This window comes from Schistocerca cancellata, chromosome 3 (genome assembly GCF_023864275.1).
Source record: "Schistocerca cancellata isolate TAMUIC-IGC-003103 chromosome 3, iqSchCanc2.1, whole genome shotgun sequence".
Lineage (NCBI taxonomy): Eukaryota > Metazoa > Arthropoda > Insecta > Orthoptera > Acrididae > Schistocerca > Schistocerca cancellata.
The window spans coordinates 793,196,689-793,210,706 of record NC_064628.1 but is presented as its reverse complement, the minus strand read 5'-3'; the positions used below and the strand labels follow the sequence as shown (position 1 = coordinate 793,210,706).

Genomic DNA, 14,018 nt, shown 5'->3' with positions numbered 1-14,018 from the left:
TCCCCGGACCCGCAGGGGGGGTCAGTCAGTTGTGCATTCCGTAGATTACATTCACAACTGTTGTGATGTGGAACATATTAACTGAACATATAATTTTAAAAAGAAAGAAAAATATTTACATTGCTATATGCTTTCTGTATAAATGAATTATTATGTATATTAATGAATTAATATATTGCATAAAAGAAGCACTGTCATATATTTTATTTTCATGGACAGATTGAGAGTTTTACAACTGCATATTTCATCTTATTCAGTGATGAAGTTCCATTTGCTAAATGATAAGCACACCATTTTTCTTTTTAGTGTTGTTCTTCAAAATATTTTTATTACTTTCAAACTCAGATGTATTGTTGACAATATTCCATAAGACATAATTAAAATATGCAAAATATGGTAGCTTACCGATTTCCATATTCACAAAGTTGATGCTTATTTTACAGCAAAAGTAACCAAATCTTAGGTTTCAGCATGTTTACTATATGCTTTTTCCAGTTTAAGTTATCATCACAATGCACACTTAATAATTTAGATATTTGCAGCCTTTTATTATTTCTTGTTGGTATACTCCGTTAGGTGGGATATTTAAAAAAATACAAAAGCTGATATATTCAACTATAATTTAAAATTGTGTGCCTAGTAACATATTATAGAACCATCTCATCATTTTAGTTTGTGTAATACGACAGTCTGCAACATTTCATACAAATACTAACATCATTTTATGTACTTGCAACAGCATCATCAAATGCTGAAACAATAAATACACCTAGCAGCAAAGCACTGTATTTGTAATATCAGTGAACTAATCATTTTGAGTTTCTAGCCGAACTTATATAATTATACTAAATGTATCTTTTTGATTTTCATTCACCTTCTGTTTTAAAAAAAATGCAAGTGAAGTACCCTTCTTATTAAACTATTATCTTGCGACTGTCTTCATGTAATAGGGTGTATAGGTGGACATGAAAAAGAATTTCCAGATTTTGCCAGATTTCCTGTTTAAAAATACACTTTTTCCCAGGTGTAAATACATCTTACCGTTGGTGATTTTTTCTCTGTTAAGTAACAGTACATGGATCCTGGAAGCTGTAAAACTTATTAGTCCTTTGAAAGGTGAAGGTTCTATAACTAGCACTTTAGGAAATGAAACCCAGAAAAAAACAATGTATTTTGGAAAGATCTTTGAAGTGTGGCAAAACTTAAACTGCACATTTTTATATTATGGAAGTATAAACTGAAGTTCCATCAAATGATATCGCTGGCTAATGACAGCAGATATTCAGAGCACAGTGTGCTGAATGATATTATTTTTTTCATTCTTTTCTTTTCTTATCTATAAGCTAAATGTACAGTGAATGAGTTACAGACATCGCCAAAGGTAAATTAAAGAGTTGTTTTATGGTAAGGATAATGTTTTGATACATCGTTAAATACCTGTATGACACAAAGTAAGAAATACACTCTTCAGTTTATTAATTCCTGTATCTTCACCCCTTTTGTTTCGAGAAATGGTAGCGTACGGACATATCCATCATCCCAGCATTGTTAAAAATGTGAATTTCAACTGTTCATTAAAAGTGTTATAAAAAGTAATTGGAAAAGCAATATTTATTCTCATGGTTAAGAGGTCAACTCCTATCTGTTCGTCTTTTCACTCACCACCGAGATCCTGCATCAAGAGGTTCGGTGCAGACAAGAAGAATTTATGCAGTATCTGGAGGAGTGTTCCTTGACCTTGAATATATTGATATTAAAGGTCTGCTGATATTTGTTTCACTTAAAGTTCGCCCAGGATTGTGCACAGATTCATAAATTACCTTCAAATTTCTTTCAACTATTCTTTCCAATCAATTTTTCCAATTATTCAAGCAATTATTAATCAGTTTCCATCATGCCACGTACCTATTCGACTGAAAACGTGATGTGGTCGGCTAATAGTAACATCGTTGTTAAGTAACGCGAACACACAATTAGGAAAAGTTAATGGGAAGAGCATAGCCAGGATTTTGTCAAAGGGGGTGGTGGTTCGATTTGTTAAAGACAATCTTACAGAAAGGCATGTTTTTAATTTATTCTGTAAATTTCCATAAAGAACAAAAACCAATTTATTCAAAAATGAACTCTGAGCTTTCACCAAGTGGGGATATAATCGTGTCACTTATGAGAACTGTATTTTGACAAACCACTAAGAAGCAGTCATGTTCCAATCTTACTTCACCCTCAAAGGTCATTTTACACTCTTCTTTAAGTCTGATTTTGAGCTGAGGAAACAACCAGGGGCAGATGGGAACTAACTTTTTAGAAAACCTTTATTATTACTGAAAGGACTTTTGAAATAAAGAGATCTCTGTTTGACAGAGAAGGTAGAACAAATTTTGGTGGTGAAAATGCAAAGGATCTGGAATTATTCAAACTTACATTTTCCCAAATTTCCTAATTTACTTATGCATCTGCAACATCTTGCAAATGTAGGAAAGATCATTTTCTGCATGAAAGAAGGTCCCAGCCGACAAATGCAAAAGCCTAAGCCAGAAGTCCCCAAAGAGGAGCTCGGTTTGCCTTTGATGCAGCTCTTTTCATTTAAGCAGAATTGCTGATCTTTAATGGATCTGAAATCTGTTACGAAAGGAAAGGAATTCAGAAAGAACTGGCTTTGGCCTACAGCACCAAGCTGAACCTGCCACTTCCCCTTAAATTGAGAAGCAGCCCGCTGAAAAAACTCTTTTACAAATGAACAAACTATAGAATGTGCTGTCATCATCACATACCTCTTCCGCTCTTCACAAATCCTTCCCCATCCTTCTGGATTGGAATTGGTTTTCACAACTGAGTTACCACCTGTGATCAGATTGGATGATATTTAGCAATATAAATGCAACCATGGCCGTTTGGATGATACTTTGTTGACCAATGCGATTTTTGGGTAATGCAGACAAATCAAAGTGTACTTTTATACACCGATTTTAATTTAATGTTATCTGTAATGATATTTATTGCTCTGCTGCCTAGTGAAATACTGAAACATTTCAGCCCAAAAGCCCTACCAGCCTCCAATTAATGACTCAGTGCTCACATTAAACTGCTATAGATAGGTAATTAGGCTATTACAGTAGTGATACATATTTTTAACTTGCCAAAGCCAGTCTCTCTCTTCTTTCTTGGTACAAACTTATGCATAAACTATCACTTAAATCTCTAGCTGGCCTTGCTGACTAATGGTAGCGTGTATCCCTTTTTCATCGTATGATTGAAAATCAAAATATTCATCTATGTTACTACAAGCAACCAGCTCATGTGTAATTTCATTTAGGTGATGGGGAGGGGGTCTGGACCCACCCTACAGCTACAAGGAAAGCTAAGCTTGCACATATAATATTGGTCTTTTTTGCGTGTGTTCCCTTTCAGATACATCAAACACAAATGTGCCAGCAAAATTTTAAATAATGACATAAATGGCTGGTCTTATGGCCCCAAAATTTTTCTAAGTAGCTGGTCCTCAGCTTTAAGTTTTGAATGAAAGTCTAATGCTGTGTGTGATTTAAGACACACATCACAGTTTCTTACACGTAACAATTCATCTTGTGTGAACGGAAATTTACTTTGAAAGTAACACCCAAGCCTCCATTCGCAATATTTTCCTGTGAGCTGTTAGAAATGTTAATAGTTGGGACATCAAGATCATCAAAACAAGGCCCATGAGAAAGATACATCAAAAGCAGTTCCTTGTTACTAAGTACTACACAGTCTTTGACACATTTTGCTGTCAACAGACGCCTGTGTGTGCACTGTGATTCATTGTTTGTTTCATTGCTGCAGTATTATTCTGCAGCAGTGGCTAGAGTAAAATTCTTTGTTGGCATATCAGCTTCCACCAATCAAAATTACAAAAATTTAACTGAAAACTAAAACTATGAAAAATTTAAGGAATTGTAAAAAATTCCTGGATTTTTCCCAGATTTCCCAGTTGTCTCAGGCTGTATGCACCCTGAGTAAGGATGCATTTCCTTGTCCTCTGTAATTTTAGTTACAACAATGATTCTATTTATGTTCATTTATATTTTTATTTAGAGCCAACTGGTCCATATTCCTTTACTAATTACGTATACAGAGTTTGTTTACCTTTCAGCTATTTTACTACACTGGGAAGCGACTGGTTTGGTAATGTGTCAATTGTGCACCATCACTACGCTATTATATACACAATTGCATTAACAAGCCGAGCCTTGCAATCTAAATTTCTTATTATATAGTCCAATTACTGTTTCTGCATAATGCAAAGCATTTGCTGCATTATACTTTATATCGTCATGGTCTGCCGTCCCCAAGCTTTTCGCTCTCCAATGACGACTCTGTGTCTGACTCAAAGACATCCAGAAATAGGAGGTAATGAAGCCATCTTCAGCCTAGCAGGAGTTTTAATACCAGTTAACATTAAAATTGTATTTATTCAAGCTTTTTAATGTGCTCCTGCTGAGATCATTGTGATGTGTTCAGTATCCTAACAGTTAGCTTTTGGAATATTAAAGTTCAGTCATTTTGTTGTTGTTGTTGTTGTCTTCAGTCCTGAGACTGGTTTGATGCAGCTCTCCATGCTACTCTATCCTGTGCAAGCTTCTTCATCTCCCAGTACCTACTGCAACCTACACCCTTCTGAATCTGCTTGGTGTATTCATCTCTTGGTCTCCCTCTACGATTTTTACCCTCCACGCTGCCCTCCAATACTAAATTGGTGATCCCTTGATGCCTCAGAACATGTCCTACCAACCGATCCCTTCTTCTGGTCAAGTTGTGCCACAAACTTCTCTTCACCCCAATCCTATTCAACACCTCCTCATTAGTTATGTGATCTACCCATCTAATCTTCAGCATTTTCCTGTAGCACCACATTTCGAAAGCTTCTATTCTCTTCTTGTATAAACTACTTATTGTCCATGTTTCACTTCCATACATGGCTACACTCCATACAAATACTTTCAGAAACGACTTCCTAACACTTAAATCAATACTCGATGTTAACAAATTTCTCTTCTTCAGAAACGCTTTCCTTCCCACTGCCAGTCTACATTTTATATCCTCTCTACTTCGACCATCATCTGTTATTTTCCTCCTCAAATAGCAAAACTTCTTTACTGCTTTAAGTGTCTCATTTCCTAATCTACGAGGACAGTTCAATAAGTAATGCAACACATTTTTTTTCTTGGCCAATTTTGGTTGAAAAAACCGGAAATTTCTTGTGGAATATTTTCAAACATTCCCGCTTCGTCTCGTATAGTTTAATTGACTTCCGACAGGTGGCAGTGCTGTACGGAGCTGTTAAAATGGCGTCTGTAACGGATGTGCGTTGCAAACAACGGGCAGTGATCGAGTTTCTTTTGGCGGAAAACCAGGGCATCTCAGATATTCATAGGCGCTTGCAGAATGTCTACGGTGATCTGGCAGTGGACAAAAGCACGGTGAGTCATTGGGCAAAGCGTGTGTCATCATCGCCGCAAGGTCAAGCAAGACTGTCTGATCTCCCGCGTGCGGGCCGGCCGTGCACAGCTGCGACTCCTGCAATGGCGGAGCGTGCGAACACACTCGTTCGAGATGGTCGACGGATCACCATCAAACAACTCAGTGCTCAACTTGACATCTCTGTTGGTAGTGCTGTCACAGTTGTTCACCAGTTGGGATATTCAAAGGTTTGTTCCCGCTGGGTCCCTCGTTGTCTAACCGAACACCATAAAGAGCAAAGGAGAACCATCTGTGCGGAATTGCTTGCTCATCATGTGGCTGAGGGTGACAATTTCTTGTCAAAGATTGTTACAGGCGGTAAAACATGGGTTCATCACTTCGAACCTGAAACAAAACAGCAATCAATGGAGTGGCGCCACACCCACTCCCCTACCAAGAAAAAGTTTAAAGCCATACCCTCAGCCGGTAAAGTCATGGTTACAGTCTTCTGGGATGCTGAAGGGGTTATTCTGTTCGATGTCCTTCCCCATGGTCAAACGATCAACTCTGAAGTGTATTGTGCTACTCTTCAGAAATTGAAGAAACGACTTCAGCATGTTCGTAGGCACAAAAATCTGAACGAACTACTTCTTCATGACAACGCAAGACCTCACACAAGTCTTCGCACCCGAGAGGAGCTCACAAAACTTCAGTGGACTGTTCTTCCTCATGCACCCTACAGCCCCGATCTCGCACCGTCGGATTTCCATATGTTTGGCCCAATGAAGGACGCAATCCGTGGGAGGCACTACGCGGATGATGAAGAAGTTATTGATGCAGTACGACATTGGCTCCGACATCGACCAGTGGAATGGTACTGTGCAGGCATACAGGCCCTCATTTCAAGCTGGCGTAAGGCCGTAGCATTGAATGGAGATTACGTTGAAAAATAGTGTTGTGTAGCTAAAAGATTGGGGAATAACCTGGAGTATTTCGATGCTGAATAAAACAACCCCTGTTTCAGAAAAAAAATGTGTTGCATTACTTATTGAACTGCCCTCGTAATACCCTCAACATCACCCAACTTAGTTCGACTACATTCCATTATCCTCGTTTTGCTTTTGTTGATGTTCATCTTATATCCTCCCTTCAAGACACCATCCATTCTGTTCAAATACTCTTCCAAGTCCTTTGCTGTCTCTGACAGAATTACAATGTCATCGGAAAACCTCAAAGTTTTTATTTCTTCTCCATGGATTTTAATACCTACACCGAATTTTTCTTTTGTTTCCTTCACTGCTTGCTCAATATGCAGATTGAATAATATCGGGGAGAGGCTACAACCCTGCCTCACTCCCTTCCCAACCACTGCTTCCCTTTCATGCCCCTCAACTCTTAACTGCAATTTGGTTTCTATACAAATTGTAAATAGCCTTTCGCTCCCTATATTTTACCCCTGCCACCTTCAGAATTTGAAAGACAGTATTCCAGTCAACATTGTCAAAAGCTTTCTCTAAGTCTACAAATGCTAGAAACGTAGGTTTGCCTTTCCTTCATCTAGCTTCTAAGATAAGGGTCAGTATTGCCTCACATGTTCCAATATTTCTACGGAATCCAAACTGATCTTCCCCAAGGTCGGCTTCTAGTAGTTTTTCCATTCGTCTGTAAAGAATTCGAGTTAGTATTTTGTAGCTGTGACTTGTTAAACTGATAGTTCGGTAATTTTCACATCTGTCAACACCTGCTTTCTTTGGGAATGGGATTATTATATTCTTCTTGAAGTCTGAGGGTATTTTGCCTGTCTCATACATCTTGCTCACCAGATGGTAGAGTTTTGTGAGGACTGGCTCTCCCAAGGCCGTCAGTAGTTCCAATGGAATGTTGTCTACTCCGGGGGCCTTGTTTTGACTCAGGTCTTTCAGTGCTCTGTCGAACTCTTCACGCAGTATCATATCTCCCATTTCATCTTCATCTACATCCTCTTCCATTTCCATAATATTGTCCTCAAGTACATCGCCCTTGTATAGACCCTCTATATACTCCTTCCACCTTTCTGCTTTCCCTTCTTTGCTTAGAACTTGGTTTCCATTTGAGCTCTTGATATTCATACAAATAGTTCTCTTTTCTCCAAAGGTCTCCTTAATTTTCCTGTAGGCGGTATCTATCTTACCCCCAGTGAGATAAACCTCTACATCCTTACATTTATCCTCTAGCCATCCCTGCTTAGCCATTTTGCACTTCTTGTCGATCTCATTTCTGAGGCGTTTGTATTCCTTTTTGCCTGCTTCATTTACTGCATTTTTATATTTTCTCCTTTCATCAATTAAATTCAATATTTCTTCTGTTATCCAAGGATTTCTACTAGCCCTCATGTTTTTACCTACTTCATCCTCTGCTGCCTTCACTACTTCATTCCTCAAAGCTAACCATTCTTCTTCTACTGTATTTCTTTCCCCCATTCCTGCCATTTGTTCTCTTACCCTCTCCCTGAAACACTGTACAACCTCTGGTTTAGTTAGTTTATGCAAGTCCTATCTCCTTAAATTCCCACCTTTATTTTATTACTACACATTCATTCTTTGAGGGATATATTACAGCTGCGCAAAGTCAGATAAAAAGTTGGTAAACTTTCTGATAAATGAAGATACCTTACTTAAGATCAATGATATCTTATCAATATTTAGGAAAAATCATACATTCACCGAGGAAAAATGCTATGACATCAGTACCATGAAGTAATTTATTTCAGTAATATCTTTTCAACTTACCAAAGCTCCCTCCATATCATCTTCCTTCAAAAGCCTTTTTCGCATTCTTTCAAAATTTTCAAATTGGAAAATACGAGCATAGTCCTGAGGCAAATTCTCTTTCGGATCCCATGGTGATGTCCGAAATGACTGCAGGCCTCGATACTTTTGAAATCGTGTTCTTGCTGGTATGTCCTGCGGCGTGTCACGTTCATCAGGGAAAATTTTATCTTCTCGGGCTTCTAAAATTTTATGAAATGGATACATATAAATTTTAAGCTAAAAGTTATAGCTGCGTTATACACTGAAAAAAAAAAAAAGCAGGGGTGGCTGTATTTACTGTGAAACCAGAATTTTAGTTGCCATCTAAAATACAATGAAATTCATTATGAAAAAATTTGTCACATAGTAAACTGTGTTTGTAAATTATATTGATCACATCTGTGTTTTACACTATTATAGCCCTTGTCTAATGGTTGTGTTGCATCTGGTGACATAACATGGATACTATTTTCTCATCCTACTTTCATTAGTTTTTGAGTAAAGGAGAGATGTTATTTCCAACTCTAATTTCTAATATATCCCGCTAAATTTGCAATCTCTTTGTTAATTTATTAGGTGTTACATAAGAAAAAACATTAGTTACATTTTACATTGTTTCTTTGAGTTACAGATTGAGAAATATTAAGATAGTGCCTTCTAACACTTTGCCTGCCGGTAATGTAAACTGTGTCATTTCTTAGAATGCCAGCATTTCTGCTAATATGGTACATTTGTTTTACAGAAAACTAGCCAACATTTTGTTGTGGTACTAACTTTTTATGAAAACCAGCATCATCATCTTCAAAAAAATGTATATGCAGCTCCTTTGATCATTTCGTTTTTTTTCCCCTTATATTTTTAATGATTGTAAGGTTTTACAAAATATACAAAAGTTTACGGAAATGAATAACATGTTTTACTGACATTTTATTCCTCATAATCTGCGGTTTTACATCCATTAACAGAAAACTGGTATCCTAAGTCCATAAATATTCACACAAAATTTCGTCATCTGTAAGAGAGCGTGAAGCCATGCCCATTTACTTATGTACTCAACGAGCAGACGCCACTTTCTACCTGCGTGGGTTCATACAGCGAATGCGATCTATCGGCCGTTTGAGGAACTAAATGTACGCGATCTGTCAGCTGTTTTGGACACTACATGTACCAAGTACGGCAATGAAGGCTGATCGAGCCCGTCAATGAACGTGATTTCGCATTTAAAAGTAGGAGAAAGCAGATCATGTCAAATGATGTGATCGGCACTCCACAGAAATTCCCGCATCCCGTCACTTGACGTGATTGGCACTCAAGGTGTTAAACTCACAAATGATGAATCTACCACTATATCTTATTATTTAATTTCTTGAATATTAATTAGTACAACATCCCCACATTATTTCGTTGCTTTTCTTTGAACTCCAAATACATGAATATTGATTTCGTTGTTTTTGACTCAAAAGGCACAAAGTAAATAATAAAATTAATAATAATAATAATAATAATAATAATAATAATAATAATAATAACCCACTGAACCCACTATCCAACATGCTAAATAATACAAATTATGGATACAATATTACTGGAACATACCCACACAAAATCACACATTTGCTATACATGGATGATCTAAAACTACTGGCAGCAACAAATCAACAACTCAACCAATTACTAAAGATAACAGAAGTATTCAGCAATGATATAAATATTGCTTTTGGAACAGACAAATGTAAGAAAAATAGCATAGTCAAGGGAAAACACACTAAACAAGAAGATTACATATTGGATAACCACAGTGACTGCATAGAAGCAATGGAAAAAACAGATGCCTATAAATATCTAGGATACAGACAAAAAATAGGAATAGATAATACAAATATTAAAGAAGAACTAAAAGAAAAATACAGACAAAGACTAACAAAAATACTGAAAACAGAATTGACAGCAAGAAACAAGACAAAAGCTATAAATACTTATGCTATACCAATATTGACCTACTCATTTGGAGTAGTGAAATGGAGTAACACAGACCTAGAAGCATTCAATACACTTACACGATCATAATGCCACAAATATAGAATACATCACATACATTCAGCAACAGAAAGATTCACATTAAGCAGAAAGGAAGGAGGAAGGGGATTTATCGACATAAAAAAGCTACATTATGGACAGGTAGACAATTTAAGAAAATTCTTTATAGAACGAGCAGAAACTAGCAAAATACACAAAGCAATCACTCATATAAATACATCGGCTACACCACTACAATTTTATAACCACCTCTACAACCCTTTAGATCACATAACATCAACAGATACGAAGAAAGTAAATTGGAAAAAGAAAACACTACATGGCAAGCACCCGTATCATCTAACACAGCCACACACAGATCAAGACGCATCCAACACATGACTAAGAAAAGGCAATATATACAGTGAGACTGAAGGATTCGTGATTGCAATACAGGATCAAACAATAAACACCAGATATTACAGCAAGCATATTATTAAAGATCTCAATACCACAACAGATAAATGCAGACTTTGCAAACAACAAATAGAAACAGTAGATCACATCACAAGCGTATGTACAATACTAGCAAATACAGAATACCCCAGAAGACATGACAATGTAGCAAAAATAATACATCAACAACTTGCCATACAACATAAACTAATAAAACAACACGTTCCCACATACAAGTATGCACCACAAAATGTACTGGAGAGTGATGAATACAAATTATACTGGAACAGAACCATTATAACAGATAAAACAACACCACATAACAAACCTGACATCATACTCACCAATAAAAATAAGAAATTAACACAACTAATCGAAATATCCATACCCAATACAACAAATATACAGAAGAAAACAGGAGAAAAAAATTGAAAAATACATCCAACTGGCTGAGGAAGTCAAGGACATGTGGCATCAGAATAAAGTTGACATTATACCGATTATACTATCAACTACAGGAGTCATACCACACAATACCCACCAGTACATCAACGCAATACAGCTACATCCAAACTTATATATACAACTACAGAAATCTGTAATTATTGATATTTGTTCAATTACCCGAAAGTTCCCAAATGCAATGTAATACAGGGCGTTTCAAAAAGAAAGAGCAGATTTCAAACATTTATTTCTCAAAAACTACAAATGATAGAAACACAATTCAAACGTTTCTTGTCAGAGAAAGGTTCAAAGTTTTTCAATGGTCCGCGCAGAAGTTCCATGCAAATCCGCAGTGGCGCTGGCGTTTGTTTGTAGGAAAATGGCGACGACACCACAGGAACGATCATTTTGTGTGCTGCAATTTGCAAAGTTAGAGTCCATTGTTGGTGTGCAACGTGCATTCCGCCGTCAATTCAACAAACAGCCGCCTCGTCATAAGCAAATTTATGAGTGGCATCACAGATTCGTAGAAGATGGTTGCATCTGCAAGCGAAAAAGCACGGGTCGTCCACGCACATCGGATGAAAATGTCGAGCGTGTCCGTGCAGCTTACGAAAGGAGCCCTAGAAAATCCACGACACGGGCAAGTCACGAACTAAACATGTCTAAAACAACGGTATGGCGCGTTCTGAGTAACCGTCTGCACATGAAGCCGTACAAACTGCAGTTATTGCAAGCATTGCGTCCTGACGACCACAACAAAAGGTTCGAATTTTCAACTGCAATTCTACAGGACATGGAAGAGGACAATTTTGCCGAACGATTAATTTTTTCAGATGAATCAACGTTTCACATTTCTGGTAAAGTTAATCGGCATAACGTACGAATTTGGGCGAGTGAAACTCCGAGGGACGTTATTCAACATGAAAGAGACTCACCAAAGGTTAACGTCTTTTGTGCAATTTCGGTAAACAAAGTTTATGGACCTTTCTTTTTCATGGAGAAAACTATCACAGGAACCATTTACCTGGACATGTTAGAAAACTGGCTATTTCCTCAACTTCAGGAAGATTCAAATCACTTCATCTTCATGCAAGATGGCGCCCCACCACACTTCTCTGAACCTGTACGACGGTACCTAAATAACACCATTCCAGGACGGTGGATTGGAAGAGCAGGAGCACAAGATCAATGTCATCGTCTGTGGCCTCCCAGGTCACCAGACCTTACTCCCTGCGATTTTTATTTGTGGGGGTACATAAAGGACTGTGTTTATGTCCCACCTATGCCCGCTACTCTTCAAGAGGTACGACATCGAATTGTTGCGGCCGTGAATTCGGTAACTAAAGACCAGTTGCGTCGTGTGTGGCAAGAAATGAGATACCGGTTTGATATTTGTCGTGTAACAAATGGTGCTCATATTGAGGTACAGTTTTGATATTTGTTGTGTAACATTTGGTACTCATATTGAGTGAAGGACCGTTGGAATTGTGTTTCTATCATTTGTAGTTTTTGAGAAATAAATGTTTGAAATCTGCTCTTTCTTTTTGAAACGCCCTGTATATACCGTACAGTTAAAAGGAAGTCACGCTTGATCAAGATCCGCGTCACTTTCCATTTTTTAACCAGACATAACGTCTGAGAAAGAAAAGAAATAATAATAATAATCTGAAATGTTAAGGAACAGCTAACAACTTTGAAAATTTTTTCTCTAACCAAACTTCAGGCTTAACGTGTATGTGAAATGGAGAATCAAGTTCCTGAATAAATTAATCCTATACAACATGCCTATGTAGTTATTTTGTACAATCTGCTTTCTACAGAAAGTAGTGAAGAGCATCAGTTACATGGTGAACTACATCTTCACTCTGACCACTTCCTATTTCTGTCATCATACCACATATCACCAAAACTGCTTTCTAACTACCGCTTTGTATGAGTTATCTATTCAGCTCTTCTGTCACAAGCACTGTTATCCACTTGCCATATACAGAATAAATAATTCCCAACTGTTTGGAATCACATTCTGTCGCCCACACTACTTAATTACTTTATGTTTTTCATGACATGCATCTCAACAATGGCAATTAAATAAACACTTCAATCTCACTTCTAGTTTCATGTTTTTATTACATAAATATAGCACTAAAAACACAGTAGCAGAATATTATCAAGGGTTTTCATGAAAAAATTGCTGTGGAATTGCAATGATGGCAGGCAGAGGTGACAGGACAGTAAACGTAGTTGCACTGCACAATAATACTTACAGCTGAATAAAGTAAAGAAATACACACCTTTTAATTTTTTTAATGTTTCTTTTTCTTCCTCCATGTCCATTTTTTCATCATATTTTTCAGCATCCTCTCCTGCTTCAGACACTGATACTGTTTCATACTCATCTTCATTTTCTTCATAATCATTCTCTGAACTCATTTCTGACTGAGCATCCATTGCTGGATTCTCACTGATATCACTTTCATCATCACTGTCAACTTCTGTAATTTAGGGCCCCAAAATGGTTTACAATTTGGATTACACCCAAAAACATTATTAACAGATAATAACAAATCACACAGTGAAAGAATACATTTGTGATGTCAAAAGGAAAAAGTGGAAGAATATCACACCTGCATCACAGTCGGGAATCCAAGCAGCTTGATAGTCAGACATGCCTTTTGGCACTCTCTTAACCAATCGCTGGGCCTTTTGCTCCTTCTCAGCTTCAGCTATTTCTTCTGCAGTGGGCCATGTTTGTTCTGCATCCATTGGATCTATAGGATTTTCACTCAGTAGTGACTCCTACAGTGTTATCGAAGATGTTAGAAACAGAGTGACAAAGAATTGTAAAAACTAAAACTATCATTGAACAATGAAGCA

At 37.3% G+C, this 14,018-nt stretch overlaps 1 protein-coding gene across 1 annotated transcript in view; it reads right to left on the bottom strand.

Moving 5' to 3' along the window:
- LOC126175846 (pre-rRNA-processing protein TSR1 homolog) overlaps positions 1-14,018 on the bottom strand; it is a 96,088-nt gene that overhangs the window by 27,869 nt on the left and 54,201 nt on the right. The window contains exons 6-8 of the mRNA XM_049922853.1: positions 13,769-13,940; positions 13,436-13,636; positions 8,205-8,425 (exon numbers count right to left, since the gene is read on the bottom strand). Coding sequence (XP_049778810.1) covers positions 8,205-8,425; positions 13,436-13,636; positions 13,769-13,940 — 594 coding nt within the window. The remainder of the gene's footprint in view (positions 1-8,204; positions 8,426-13,435; positions 13,637-13,768; positions 13,941-14,018) is intronic.